Source organism: Ranitomeya imitator, chromosome 1 (assembly GCF_032444005.1).
Source record: "Ranitomeya imitator isolate aRanImi1 chromosome 1, aRanImi1.pri, whole genome shotgun sequence".
In the NCBI taxonomy this organism is placed as follows: Eukaryota; Metazoa; Chordata; class Amphibia; order Anura; family Dendrobatidae; genus Ranitomeya; species Ranitomeya imitator.
Genome location: NC_091282.1, coordinates 721,977,366 through 721,989,920, shown reverse-complemented (window position 1 = coordinate 721,989,920; position 12,555 = coordinate 721,977,366). Strand labels below are relative to the sequence as shown.

The window sequence follows — 12,555 nt, the reverse complement described above, 5'->3', positions numbered from 1 at the left end:
GGAGATGCTCCCTCTCCGCAAGATACATAACCCAGTCTATGACTACGATGCGGTGATTCCGCATGGTTCAATGAGCACATCCGGAATCACCACGCGTACAACAGGGGGCGGAACGTGGAAACATATCCTAAGACTTTCCATATGTCCAGTTTTACAAGTTCATAAAAAAAAAAAAAAAATGGACTGGACTCAGATTGGAATCGGAATAACCAGCTCTAATGTGGAGTCTCCTGACCTAAGCTTATATACGTCTGAAGCAGACAGCTCAGGAGACTGTAGTTGCTCCTGGTGTTGCGATTTGAGCACAGTGTGTGTTTCATGAACATATGAAACCAGCCTAAGGGTATGTACACACAGCATCTATAGACGCAGGCGTACCTGCATAACTTGCGAAGCAGAAGATGCTTCAGGAAAATACCCTCAGTGTATCTTCTTTGATGTGTTTTTACATGTGACTTTGCTGCAGAAGTTTTTTTTTTCTAAATTCCATATATAACAAGCAAAAGCTGCTAGAAGAAAGGACCATTTACTTCTTCTAGCAGCTATGTGACTTTTTAAGCATGAAGTGGTTAAAAGAAGTGACAATGGATGGAACATTTGATGTTGCTGTGCATATTTTCATTCTTTTTGGCATTTTTATTAGCACCGTGTGCACACACCCTAAGAAGGGAGGCGGACAATTGTGGGCCTACTCTGTTAGCAGGGATATTGTACAAGCAGTGTTCGGAGGGCAATGAGCTATCCGCTAGGAAATTGATCTATGCTAACATAGGGATGATGCAATGGTGAATAATAAATAACTTTGTATGTCTACGTTCTAGATTACAGACACGATGATATATTTTTGAATATATTGACATTTAGAAGTGTCTTATTAGGCTTGTGTTATGTTGATCTCCAACCTTTCATGATTTGCAGGTTTGGGCAACTTGTGGACATCTGACTCGTGGAGACCGATGGATGGCATTTTACTGTTATTTCGTTTTCTACAGTAGTGAGTATTTAGGCCAAAAATGACTTATACTGTATATTTTTTATTTTAGCATATTGTAATAAAATGAAATTCCGACTTCCAATGCCTTCATTCAGATTTTAAATCCCGTTAAGCTACTATTTCAGATGTCCGCTATCATTGGTCCCATCTCGGACCACAATGCATGGACTGACCGCGCATCTTCTGAAGTGAGAAATATATGAAGCTGTCATGCTTAGGTCAGGAGACTCAGCCAGTCTGTGCATTGTGATCCAAGATGAGACAGATGATCACGGACATCTGAAAGAGCCATAATCTGCATTTATGACCCAAGGGCAGATTGGAAAGAAGCCTTTTAGGCTTCAATTTGTGTGTTCTTTTACATAGATCAGATGGCTCCTATCTTATTGTTAAAGTAAGATCCCAGGCGTAGAAAATAAGACAGGCGAACGGGTGGACTTAATAACGGCATTGGTTTTATTTATAAAGTAATAAATATGATGGAGTGTAAACAAACTGTACAATGGCTGCCCAATGTCTTGTTGCTCTGAGTTGGAGGTACTGTGTATAAGGTGACGAAGGAAAGGATGAACTTTTTAGAAGCACTTCCTGTGCACAATGGAGGGTCCAGCCTCATCGTATTCCTGCTTGCTGATCCACATCTGTTGGAAGGTGGATAGAGAAGCCAGGATGGAGCCACCGATCCATACAGAGTATTTACGTTCAGGTGGGGCAATGATCTGCGAGAAAAAGAAAAGAAATGTAAAAACATAGATCCTGGCTCGAAGTATTGTGGCCAAAAAGGATTTACAATTAGAATCTGGGAATGTTGTAGGCTTGTATTGTATTTTTGGCCTAATTTTTCATAGCCTTTGCTCCTTTTTCTTGGTTCTAAAGCCATGTTCAGAATTTTACATCAGTAAGCTAAAAACCAGTAGTGGGTGAAAAATGCAGAAGTGGTGACTTATTTTTATTACACTTTTCTTAATTATTCCACTCGTACAAATACTTATATAAAATACTGAACGTGTGACCTAATAATGACTTTGAAATTTGCCCCGTATTCATTATTTAATTTGCACCTATTTTTAATTGAACTTTACTTGGCTTCCTCTGCTTTGTTTTGTTTTTTTTTTTTGTTGCCCCAAAGTGGTCATAGTTTTCCTTACTCAGATGTTTTAGTTAACTTTTCAATCAGTTGCCAACTTTTTGAGCAATTGTGCTCCAGTACCCTACTGAAGAACAAAACCTGTCTAATTTTATATTTGCGCTATTAAAAAACATTTTAAAGGATTGATCAAAATTTTTAAAAAATTGGCAAAAAAAAAAAAAAAAGTATGAGGCAAATATAACGAGAAACTTTCATTTGGCCCAAAAGCGGCAATGAATGTCGCAAGACCAAAAAGGAAAGCATTTTAAAAAGAAAGCTTTGTGCTGCCTTTTTGAATATAAAGACAGGATGATTCTCAGTTCTCACCTTGATCTTCATGGTGCTGGGAGCCAGGGCGGTGATTTCCTTCTGCATTCTGTCAGCAATACCTGGGTACATGGTGGTACCACCAGACAGGACGTTGTTGGCGTACAGGTCCTTGCGGATGTCAATGTCGCACTTCATGATGCTGTTGTAGGTTGTTTCATGAATACCGGCAGATTCCATACCTGAGATTTAGAAGAGTGAAATAATGATTTGTTGGCAGAGTGAATACTGAACAGGAGTTATTGGTGCCAGAGGCTGTATATAACATGCCCTGCCAACTGGTAAGCAACTGTCCAAAGCACTAAGCAGGTGTCAGAGCTTTAACATGATAAAAGGGTCTTTGTTGGAGTAGCAGCTTGTGTTGGCCAGGAGACATGGCATGGGGGCCCTTTGTACGCTCTGTAGAATAAATCTATATTAAGTAGACTGGATATGAAGTGGCGTAATACCGTAACAAGTCTGATGCATTCATAGGGACTTATTAGATCGCTGCCAATAATGGAGCAGCATTCAGTAGTAGGTATGTGTTTGGCATGTCTGCTATGATGCCAGTGTTTGGGGTAGTTTGTGAGTACCCATTATAAATCATCAGTTATCAGACTTTGTGAAGCACAGTAATGGTCAGGGATTCGGGAAGCTTGCGGTGTGTTGTGTTCATACATCTTTCTGCTACATGATGTGAATGGCTAGGAGCATAGAGGCTCACCAATGAAGGATGGCTGGAAGAGGGTCTCGGGGCAACGGAAACGTTCATTGCCAATGGTGATGACCTGACCGTCGGGCAATTCATAGCTCTTCTCCAGGGAAGATGAGGAGGCAGCAGTTGCCATCTCATTCTCAAAGTCCAGAGCCACATAGCACAGCTTCTCCTTGATGTCACGGACAATTTCACGCTCAGCTGTAAAGACGAAAATGTTGAACTAAACCTTCTTTTAACCAGGATAACGTTTAAAAAAAAAAATATGATGTCGTGACACATTTAACTAACTGTTAATATATGTGTACAGACACCCAAATTACTTTTTATGTCTGTCTTTAACTACACATATAACAAAAGGTTAAATATATCTCTAGATGTCATAGAAAACACATAATTTCCAGTTATCGCAAGGTAATGCAACAAGGAGAACGTATATTAGATGTCTCCAGAGAGGAGAGAGCTGTGATTCAGCCCTTGGCTGACATGAATTTGATTTGTACAGTATGTGCGATGTAAGGATTGTGCAGGAGTTACAAATACCGTATCCACAAATCACATGGAATATGTAGCGTGTGCCTCCGAGAGCACTGTCAGAGTCTTAAGACTGCCACTGACTCCTAGTGAGCCTCAGGCATACCAAATTGCACACACGGGAGCCGCTATGTCCTTGTGCTGTGGCTCCTGAAATTTTTGCACAAACCTTGACATGGCACTTTTTCAGATCTGGAACCTACTGTTCGAAAATTCTAGGAAACCAGAAAAACTTGCCTGTGGTCACGAAAGAGTAGCCACGCTCAGTCAGGATCTTCATGAGGTAATCTGTGAGGTCTCTGCCAGCCAGATCGAGACGCATGATGGCATGGGGCAGAGCATACCCTTCATAGATGGGGACATTGTGTGTGACACCATCACCGGAGTCAAGAACAATACCTGCAAAGCACAGACACAATCAATAGATTAGCAATGGAAGGCGGATTTAGACAATGCAAGGTTGTACACTGTGATACTTGATTTTGCGGGTGATAAATATGTGTGGTATGAAAATACAAAAAAAAAAAAAAAAAACTAAATGGGACCATGTCAGCTGCCATCAGAACGCAGAAACTGTCAGCCTACAGACGGCATACAAGAGATTATTATACTTGCACTACTTTCTCTACTCTTATCAGCATGAAAGCTTAAGGGATTTTAATTTTTACAAAAATGATAGGGTGATGGAGGTGCTAGGCATTCAGTGTCATTTCTCCCCATGCTATTTATATACTAGACAGATGTTTGTGCCCCGTGTACTGCGAAAGCCAGAGTGGGGTCATAACCCTCCATTACCCTCCTATGTGACATTCTATTCCTGTAAGTATAAGCCAGTATTTCAGGAGCACTAAATAGGCTAGATTCAGAGACAAGATGCCCGTGTCACCAGAATAAGAAGATTAAGGCTCCCAGCGCATTTTGTGTTTAAACTCGCAATGAATTAATTTGACTTTGATGTATTATTAAGGGCAGGGTGGAAATAAAAATAATAATTTACAGCCAATTTGTTGACCCTTTTCTTTCTGCAACATTTTTGGGTTTTGCTCAGAGTGATTGAGATATGTTAACCCATTGTGGTACCACTTAGAGTAAGGGCAGGGGTAGACTATGGTATTTTCTGTCCGACAGTGATCCAACAAAACATCGAATCACGCTCGGACCAATATTAGACTATAGGACCAAGCACATGTCCAATTCTTTCATCAGAAAGAGTCCGTGCCAGGAAAAAAAATAAAATAAATAAAAAAAATAAAAAAATAAAAAAAAATAAATAACAAGATTCTAGATTTTCAACCGATATTCCGATGGCACCTGACTATGCTAGTCAATTGAAAAAAAAACGGACTGCATTCGAATGACATCTTAGAGTGCTGCAATTTCTACGGACTGAAAGGATGGAGGAGATGGAGACATTTTTTTTCCCCATCTTCTTCTCATCCTAAAAAATTGGATTACATTGATCAGAGTGTGAATATCATAATCAACCCCATTCACTTAGATGAGAGAAAATACTGTTGGGTGGCCCTAGCCGAATTATTAGAAATCACCATTGGGACTGCAGTGAAAAAATAAGATGTGTAAAGATTTCTTATGATGAGTGTTCTCACCTGTGGTACGACCAGAAGCGTACAGAGACAGCACAGCCTGGATGGCGACGTACATGGCTGGGACGTTGAAGGTCTCAAACATGATCTGGGTCATCTTTTCACGGTTAGCCTTGGGGTTCAGTGGGGCTTCAGTGAGCAGGGTGGGGTGTTCCTCAGGAGCTACGCGGAGCTCATTGTAGAAGGTGTGGTGCCAGATCTTCTCCATATCATCCCAGTTGGTGATGATACCGTGCTCAATGGGGTACTTCAGGGTTAGGATACCTCTCTTGCTCTGAGCTTCATCACCTACGTAGGAGTCCTTCTGACCCATACCCACCATGACACCCTGTATAAAAATAAAAGATTGAAAATTGATGTTATATTTGTTAAAATTGATTGACAGGTCATAGTCTGTTGCATATTTAGAAAAATCCACACATTTCCCCTTATGGCTTGGGCAGTGGCGCCACTTGAACCTCTTGGGCCCCAATACAAAATTTCCAATCGTACTCCCAATTATCACAGGTTTTTAATAGTATTAAATATGGGTCAAAAAGACTTTTTTGGCCTCCTAGACTGTAATCTGCTTAGGAAAATCTGCAGCATATCTGTCAAGTGTGAACATATCTTTACAGCATAAAATATGAGCTTGAGTAAATATGGAGGATACATATAATTGTATCAGCCAGTTCTTTTTATATGGTGTTTATAACCCCGGATCTAAGTTACTCTGACCTACAACTGAAGGTGACAAACTCATGACTCAGTTGGCATTAATATATTTTGGCCCCATAAACTGTTCAGCTCTTCTTCGCTATGGCCTTAGCGCGCCACTGGTTCCAGTATATTCCCAGTTGAGGACTTGGCAGGACCTAACAGTTAGTGACACTAATAGGCTGTTGGCAAAGCTTAATTGTAATATGCTGAGCTTCCCCTCATGAGTATTGGGATGTTAGCAATGCTTCTGCTGATATTTCAGCTATGGCAAAGCCATTCAGTGTGTGCCAGCATTGACTGTATAACAAGGCCAATATCACCCAGCTCGCAATACCACGGGAGAAAATGAGGAGGCTCAAAGCTGCCTATTAATAACTGGCTTATCTTATCACTGGACCTTGTGGCACACGGTCTGTGCTATTTCTATTATTATCTCCCTGTAGTCGGAAAACAAGGAAAGATTTAGAGATGTAATATCTGTTATAAATAACCACTGAATAATATAGCTGTCGCCTGTCACTGTTACTGTATGGACGACTAGAAACGCCTCTTACAGGGTCGAGCATTAACTGATACTTGAACCATTTTATAATCCACTATAGAAAGAAAAACACATACTACATCATTACCTAATACACAAAATAATATTAATACTTAGAAAAAGATGTATACCTGGTGACGAGGGCGACCAACGATTGAGGGGAACACAGCACGAGGGGCATCATCCCCAGCGAACCCAGCCTTTACCAGCCCTGAGCCGTTGTCGCACACCAAGGCGGTAGTCTCCTCATCGTCACACATGTTGGCAGGTTAGGTTCTGGAAAAGATAGTAATAAGAATAAAACGCATCATTGGATTTGAAATGGCAAGGCAATATTTCTTCTGCCACCCATGGTACTGGGGCACTATGTAGATTGGGCATTACATAGACCTCAGTCGTTTACTTTTCACTGTGTTGATCATACTATTGTTATCCTCTGAAAATAATTTAAAAAATCCACAAAAATTAAATAGAATCAATTGGCAAAATAGCATGTACTATGATACTTTTTTTTTTACTCTAAGTTAAAGATCACTTTTGAAACTTTTTCCCATTACGTGAACATCCACAAGGAACATAAATTAAGCACTGAAAACTCTGCAGCATATCCGCCTCATGTGAACATAAACTCCGAGTATGTTCACATAAAGTTTTTTTTTTTTACAAGGATTTCTAAGCGAATCCACATTAAACAATATTTGAAGCTGATTTATGTGGATTTTGGAGCAGAAGGTACACTAACAGTTAGTAATTTCTATGTTTATGATTGGATTCTTAGCAAACATCAATTCAAAATTCTGAGTCCGATTATAAAGAAAAGCGCGTACTGCTGTATGGTTTTAGATTTTGTTCTCATTTATTATCTAAAAAAAAAAAAAAAGTTGATCTCTAACTTGTGACTCTATGAAACTATGGAGCCACAGGTAGGAGCCCAATGTTCTACTGCATTTAATAGCGACTCCTAAAAGAGACCTCCACCCCCCTCTTCAGCCTTCAACAGCCGTCTTCACAACAGCTGTTTCTCAGACACAAGCCTGCACTGTGCCCATCTCCTCTCTACCCTCGCACCAGTGAAAAATGGAGTTTCATGTTTCGCCACCTGACGCTGCAAAGTACTTGCGGAAACACGGCACGGTGCCAAAAGAGTTTAATGGCCCACTACAGCGAGTACGGATTTGGCATGAGAGGGTTAAGCTTGTGCATTTGGAGTTATAGCTTCTGCCTAAAGAAAAGTAATACAGTTGTGGATATTACAGCTACGACGGACACATACATACTGAACGAATTAATAGACTATAAAAACCGGGGCGTAAAAGTAGGGAATAACTCATTGGAAACTCGTAATGCCAAATTAACCGAGTAAGATATATGGCATCATAACTATCTGTATGTATATCCATAGAAGTGGTAAAAACTGCAGAAATTGCTGTAACCACTGTAAAAAAAAAAATTTAAAAAAAAATCACTAAAAAAGATGAAAGTTTCCAGTTTGTAAAGCCGAAAAAAAAAAAAAGCCTTGGGTCCAATCATTCAGCCTTCCCTGTGTGATAATCCTGTTGTGTTGAAGCTTGTAGAGTCGGCCGAGTGTTGTATATCTGAAGAGTTAAAAAAAAAAGCCTTTCCAATGTCTCCAAAGAAACTGAAGCAAGTCTTTATCCCCATAGTCTAAGTGCCGAAATCCAAGGAAGGAGCAACAAGCCTCCTACAGGTCCCTGCTGGTACTCACCTGGTCAGCACAAGAGAGCTGGCTGCTGTGATTGAAATTGGCTGGGTACTGCCTAGGGGACTGAGCTGTCCATTTATACCCTGCCTGAAGATGTGGAGGCAGTGGGGAGCTCCACAGGGAAAGGCAGACGGTCTAGCCTTATTTGGTAGCTTCTGGGCCATTGAGTAGCAAAGAGGCCATTAATGGAGTAGGTGAGGGGGGAGGGCAGGGTCCATGGACCCCTTAGCCCATGTATGGATGGTGTGGAGGTGGGGAGAGCACTACGAGGGATGGCCAAATAGGGTTTCCCGAAAAAGCATGTCTGCAATGCTGGGTGACAAAAAATAAATAAATAACGGCACAATGAAAGAAATGGCATACTGCTAAGGGGCAGACAGGTGCAACACAATTGGAAGGAAGGAGGAGGCAAGTCACTACCGAGCCCCAGACCGGGGAGCGTTGGGCAACAGATCTAATTTGTACATTAATAATGAACTAAGAAAGCTCCGTGGAATGGCAGACTGCGCTCGCCTGGTGCTGTACATGTTCCTTGTGAGCCCGGGTCGTCATATTACTATCGTCTTCCTAGTCCCACTAATATCTTGGGGGTCTGCGCTCATCACTTTAGAGATACCTGCTACAGTTACATTCTGCAGATGTTTCCACCACTGGATAGCAGGACAAATGGGAATGGGGGCAAATGTAACCACTACAGGACAATGAACTTTATGTTGCACCTTTTGCTTTCCTTGGACATCACTTTTATGGCATTCGGCCAGAGGAGGCCATACAGGACCCTGTATTATCGACAAAACATCAAATCACACCCGGCCCAATTTTTGCCTATGGCTTATTTTTTTCATAGGACAGAGTCTGTTCAAAGAAAAAAAAATCACTGTATGTCCAGGTTTGATTCAATATTCGGATCGCAGTCATCCGCAAGTCAATGAGCCTGTGGAAAACACTGGACTGCATTCGGATGACATCTGAGTGCAGAAGTGGAAAATATGGCCCGTTCACGTGTAAAGCGCCATGGAATAAATGGCGCTATAAAAATGTATAAGAATAATATCTAGACATTTTTTCTCTATCTTCTCCACATCCGAAAAAATTGGATCACACTCTGATCAAAGTCTGATAAGTGTGCTTAGTATGATTGATCCGAATTTCTCAGATGATAGCAAATATGCATGTGTGACCCAGGCAGATATGGAAACCTCCGAACACGCAGTCATCTCTCCCTTCACACTGGGAATTCTTAGGAGGAAGCCATGAGTATTTTCCTAGGAGAAATCAATTATAGTAATATAGTACTTTCCTCCATAAATACATAACAACTCTGCTCTGCTGTATTTTACCAACCCAGTGCTGCTCCATCCGTAGAATTTCATGAGATCCGACGCTCAACATGAATTCCCTTACGGTGTAAAGTGAATTTCAACCTTTCAGAAGATATCATATATGGAAATAGTTGTTCTTTGGCAGAGCAAGGTTAAAGTTTTGCCCTGGGACAAGAAGTCGTGCCAGCATTCAGAGTGGAAATCCCCCTCCTCTTCTCTTTCGGGGGTACATGGCTTCATTGATACAACATTCCTGCCATCACAAAGGAGGATGGCAGAGAATAATGTACTGGTTTATGTGCGATACATTGTTTGCAGTTATTACTACAGTACTTTAGTGCATTAATACAGTGTTTTGTTTTCCACTTCTTAAAGGGGCTTCTTGTATTAAAGGGGAGGTGTGAGCATTCAGTTTGCAACACAGACTGGAATAAAATGTGTTGCATACAGTACATTACTGCACATTCACGTAGGTCGCTATGATGACAACACTTATAAAATGCTGCAGAAAAGCTGCGGCCCCCAGGATCTAAGGCTACTTTCACACTGGCGTTTTTTGCCAGACGTCGCAATGCGTCGTTTATGGCAAAAAAACGCATCCTGCAAAGTTGTTTGCAGGATGCGTTTTTGCCCCATAGATTAACATTAGCGACGCATTGCGACGCTTTGCCACACGTCGCAACCGTCGTGCGACGGTTGCGCCATGTTGTGGCGGACCGCCGGGAGCAAAAAACATTACATGTAACGTTTTTTGCTCCTGACGGACCGCTTTTTCCGACCGCGCATGCGCGGCCGGAACTCCGCCCCCACCTCCCCGCACCTCACAATGGGGCAGCGGATGCGCCGGAGAAATGCATCCACTGCACCCGTTGTGCAGTGCGTCAAACGGTAGCGTCGGAATCTCTGCCCGACGCATTGCGACGGGGAGATTCCGACGCTAGTGTGAAAGTAGCCTAAGCTAAGTGTGACCGGATAAACAGCTGGAATGGTGCAGCAAGAAAACTGTTTCGGGGTGGCACCACACTAGACTCATCTCTCGCTATGGTCTTTCAAGTTATTATGTCTGACGCCGAAGTGTTTCAAAGTACTGCAGTCTGGCAGCCAGGCTCCGATTCCTGCTGTCCATGATTTTGGGTAGCATAAATAAACTAGAATGAAGTCAAATAAATAAGCATAAAGTTCCATTTAATGCAGAATACATTTTATAGCAAAGTATGCCACAATATAACTGTTGGTACCTTTAGCTTTGTCTGCACCGCATCTTTCCCCAATTACACTACTAAGCAGTGATGGAGATGACCAGATTGATCCACAGAGGACTGAGTTTCAGTTAAATTTCCTGAAATTTGTGGGTTCTCTGGAATTTAAATAGTTTGAGAGTCGATTCAAGTTTCTCAAAAGAGAAAAAAAGCTAAGCTCTTACAGTTTGCAGGGCTCTCTCTCCTGTAGAGTGTAAGCTCTTATGCTACGCGGGGTCCTCTCTCTCCTGTAGAGTGTAAGCTGTTATGGTCAGCAGGGTCCTTTCTCTCCTGTAGAGTGTAAGTTCTTATGATACGCCGGGTCCTCTCTCTCTCCTATAGAGTGTAAATTTTTATGGTTAATGTGGTAATCTCTTATGATTAGTGGGGTACTCTCTCCTGTAGAGTATAAGCTCTGATGGTCAGCAGGGTCCTCTCTTTCTCTCCTGTAGAGTGTACACTCTCATGGTTATCAAGATCCTTTCTCCTGTAGAATGTAAGCTCTTATGGTCAGTGGATTCCTCTCTGTCTCCTGTATAGTGTAAGCTCTTATGATTAGTGGAGTCCTTTCTCCTGTAGAGTGTAAGCTCCTAAGATCAACGGGGCCCTAACTCTCCTGTACAGTGTAAGCTCTTATGGTCAGTGGGGTCATCTCTTCTGTAGAGTGTAAGCTCTTATGGTCAGCTGGGTCCTCTCTCTCCTGTAGAGTGTAAACTCATACAGCTAGCAGGGCTCTCTCTCCTGTAGAGCGTAATCTATTATAGTCAGTGGGGTCCTCTCTCTCCTGTAGATTGTAAGCTCTTATGGTCAGCGGGGTCCTCTCTTTCCTGTACAATGTAAGCTCTTATGGTCAACACAGTCCTCTCTCCTGTGAAGTGTAAACTCTTATGGTTAGTGGGGTGCTGTCTTTGATGTAGAGTGTAAGCTCTTATGGTCAGCATGGTTCTCTTTCTCTTCTGTAGAGCATAAACTTTTATGGTTAGCAGGGTCCTCTCTCTCTCCTGTAGAGTGTAAACTCTTATGGTCAGTGAGGTCCTCTCTCTCTCCTGTAGAGTGTAAGCTCTTATGGTCAGCAGGGTCTTCTCTCTCTCCTGTAAAGTGTAAGCTCTTATGATCAGCATGGTTCTCGCTCTCCTGTAGAGCGTAAAATTTTATGGTTAGCGGCGTCCTTTCTCTCCTGTAGAGTGTAAACTCCAATGGTCAGTGAGGCTATCTCTCTCTCCTGTAGAGTGTAAACTTTTATGATCAGTGAAGTTCTCTTTCTTTCACTTGTAGAGTGTAAGTGCTTAAGATCAGCGAGGTCCTCTCTCTCTCTCCTGTAGAGTTTAAGCTCTTATAGTCAGCGAGGTCCTCTCTTCTGTAGAGTATAAACTCTTATGGTCAGCGGGGTCCTCTCTCTCTCCTGCAGAGTGTAAACTCTTATGGTCAGCAGAGCTCTCTGTCCTGCATAGTGTAATCTCTTATAGTCAGCGGGGTCCTCTCTCTCTCTCCTCTAGAGTGTAATTTCTTACAGTCAGAAGGGTCCTCTCTCTCCTGTAGAGTGTAAGCTCTTATGGTCAGCGGGGTCCTCTCTCTCCTGTAGAGTGTAAGCTGTTATGGTAAGCAGAGTCCTCTCTCTCTCCTGTAGTGTGTAAGCTCTTATGATCTGCGGGGTCCTCTCTCTCTCTCTCCTGTAGAGTGTAAACTCTGATGGTTAGCAGAGCTCTCTGTCCTTCATAGTGTAGTCTCTTATAGTCAACAGAGTCCT

At 42.1% G+C, this 12,555-nt stretch overlaps 1 protein-coding gene across 1 annotated transcript; it reads right to left on the bottom strand.

Moving 5' to 3' along the window:
* Positions 1–1,427: 1,427 nt before the first annotated feature.
* Positions 1,428–8,537, bottom strand: ACTC1 (actin alpha cardiac muscle 1). Its single transcript, XM_069732515.1, has 7 exons — positions 8,252–8,537; positions 6,657–6,801; positions 5,289–5,613; positions 3,919–4,080; positions 3,157–3,348; positions 2,451–2,632; positions 1,428–1,713 (listed from the first exon to the last, which is right to left on the bottom strand). The coding sequence occupies exons 2-7, from the start codon at positions 6,783–6,785 to the stop codon at positions 1,570–1,572; spliced, it is 1,134 nt and encodes a 377-aa protein (XP_069588616.1). The 5' UTR covers positions 6,786–6,801; positions 8,252–8,537; the 3' UTR covers positions 1,428–1,569.
* Between the last annotated feature and the right edge of the window lie 4,018 nt (positions 8,538–12,555).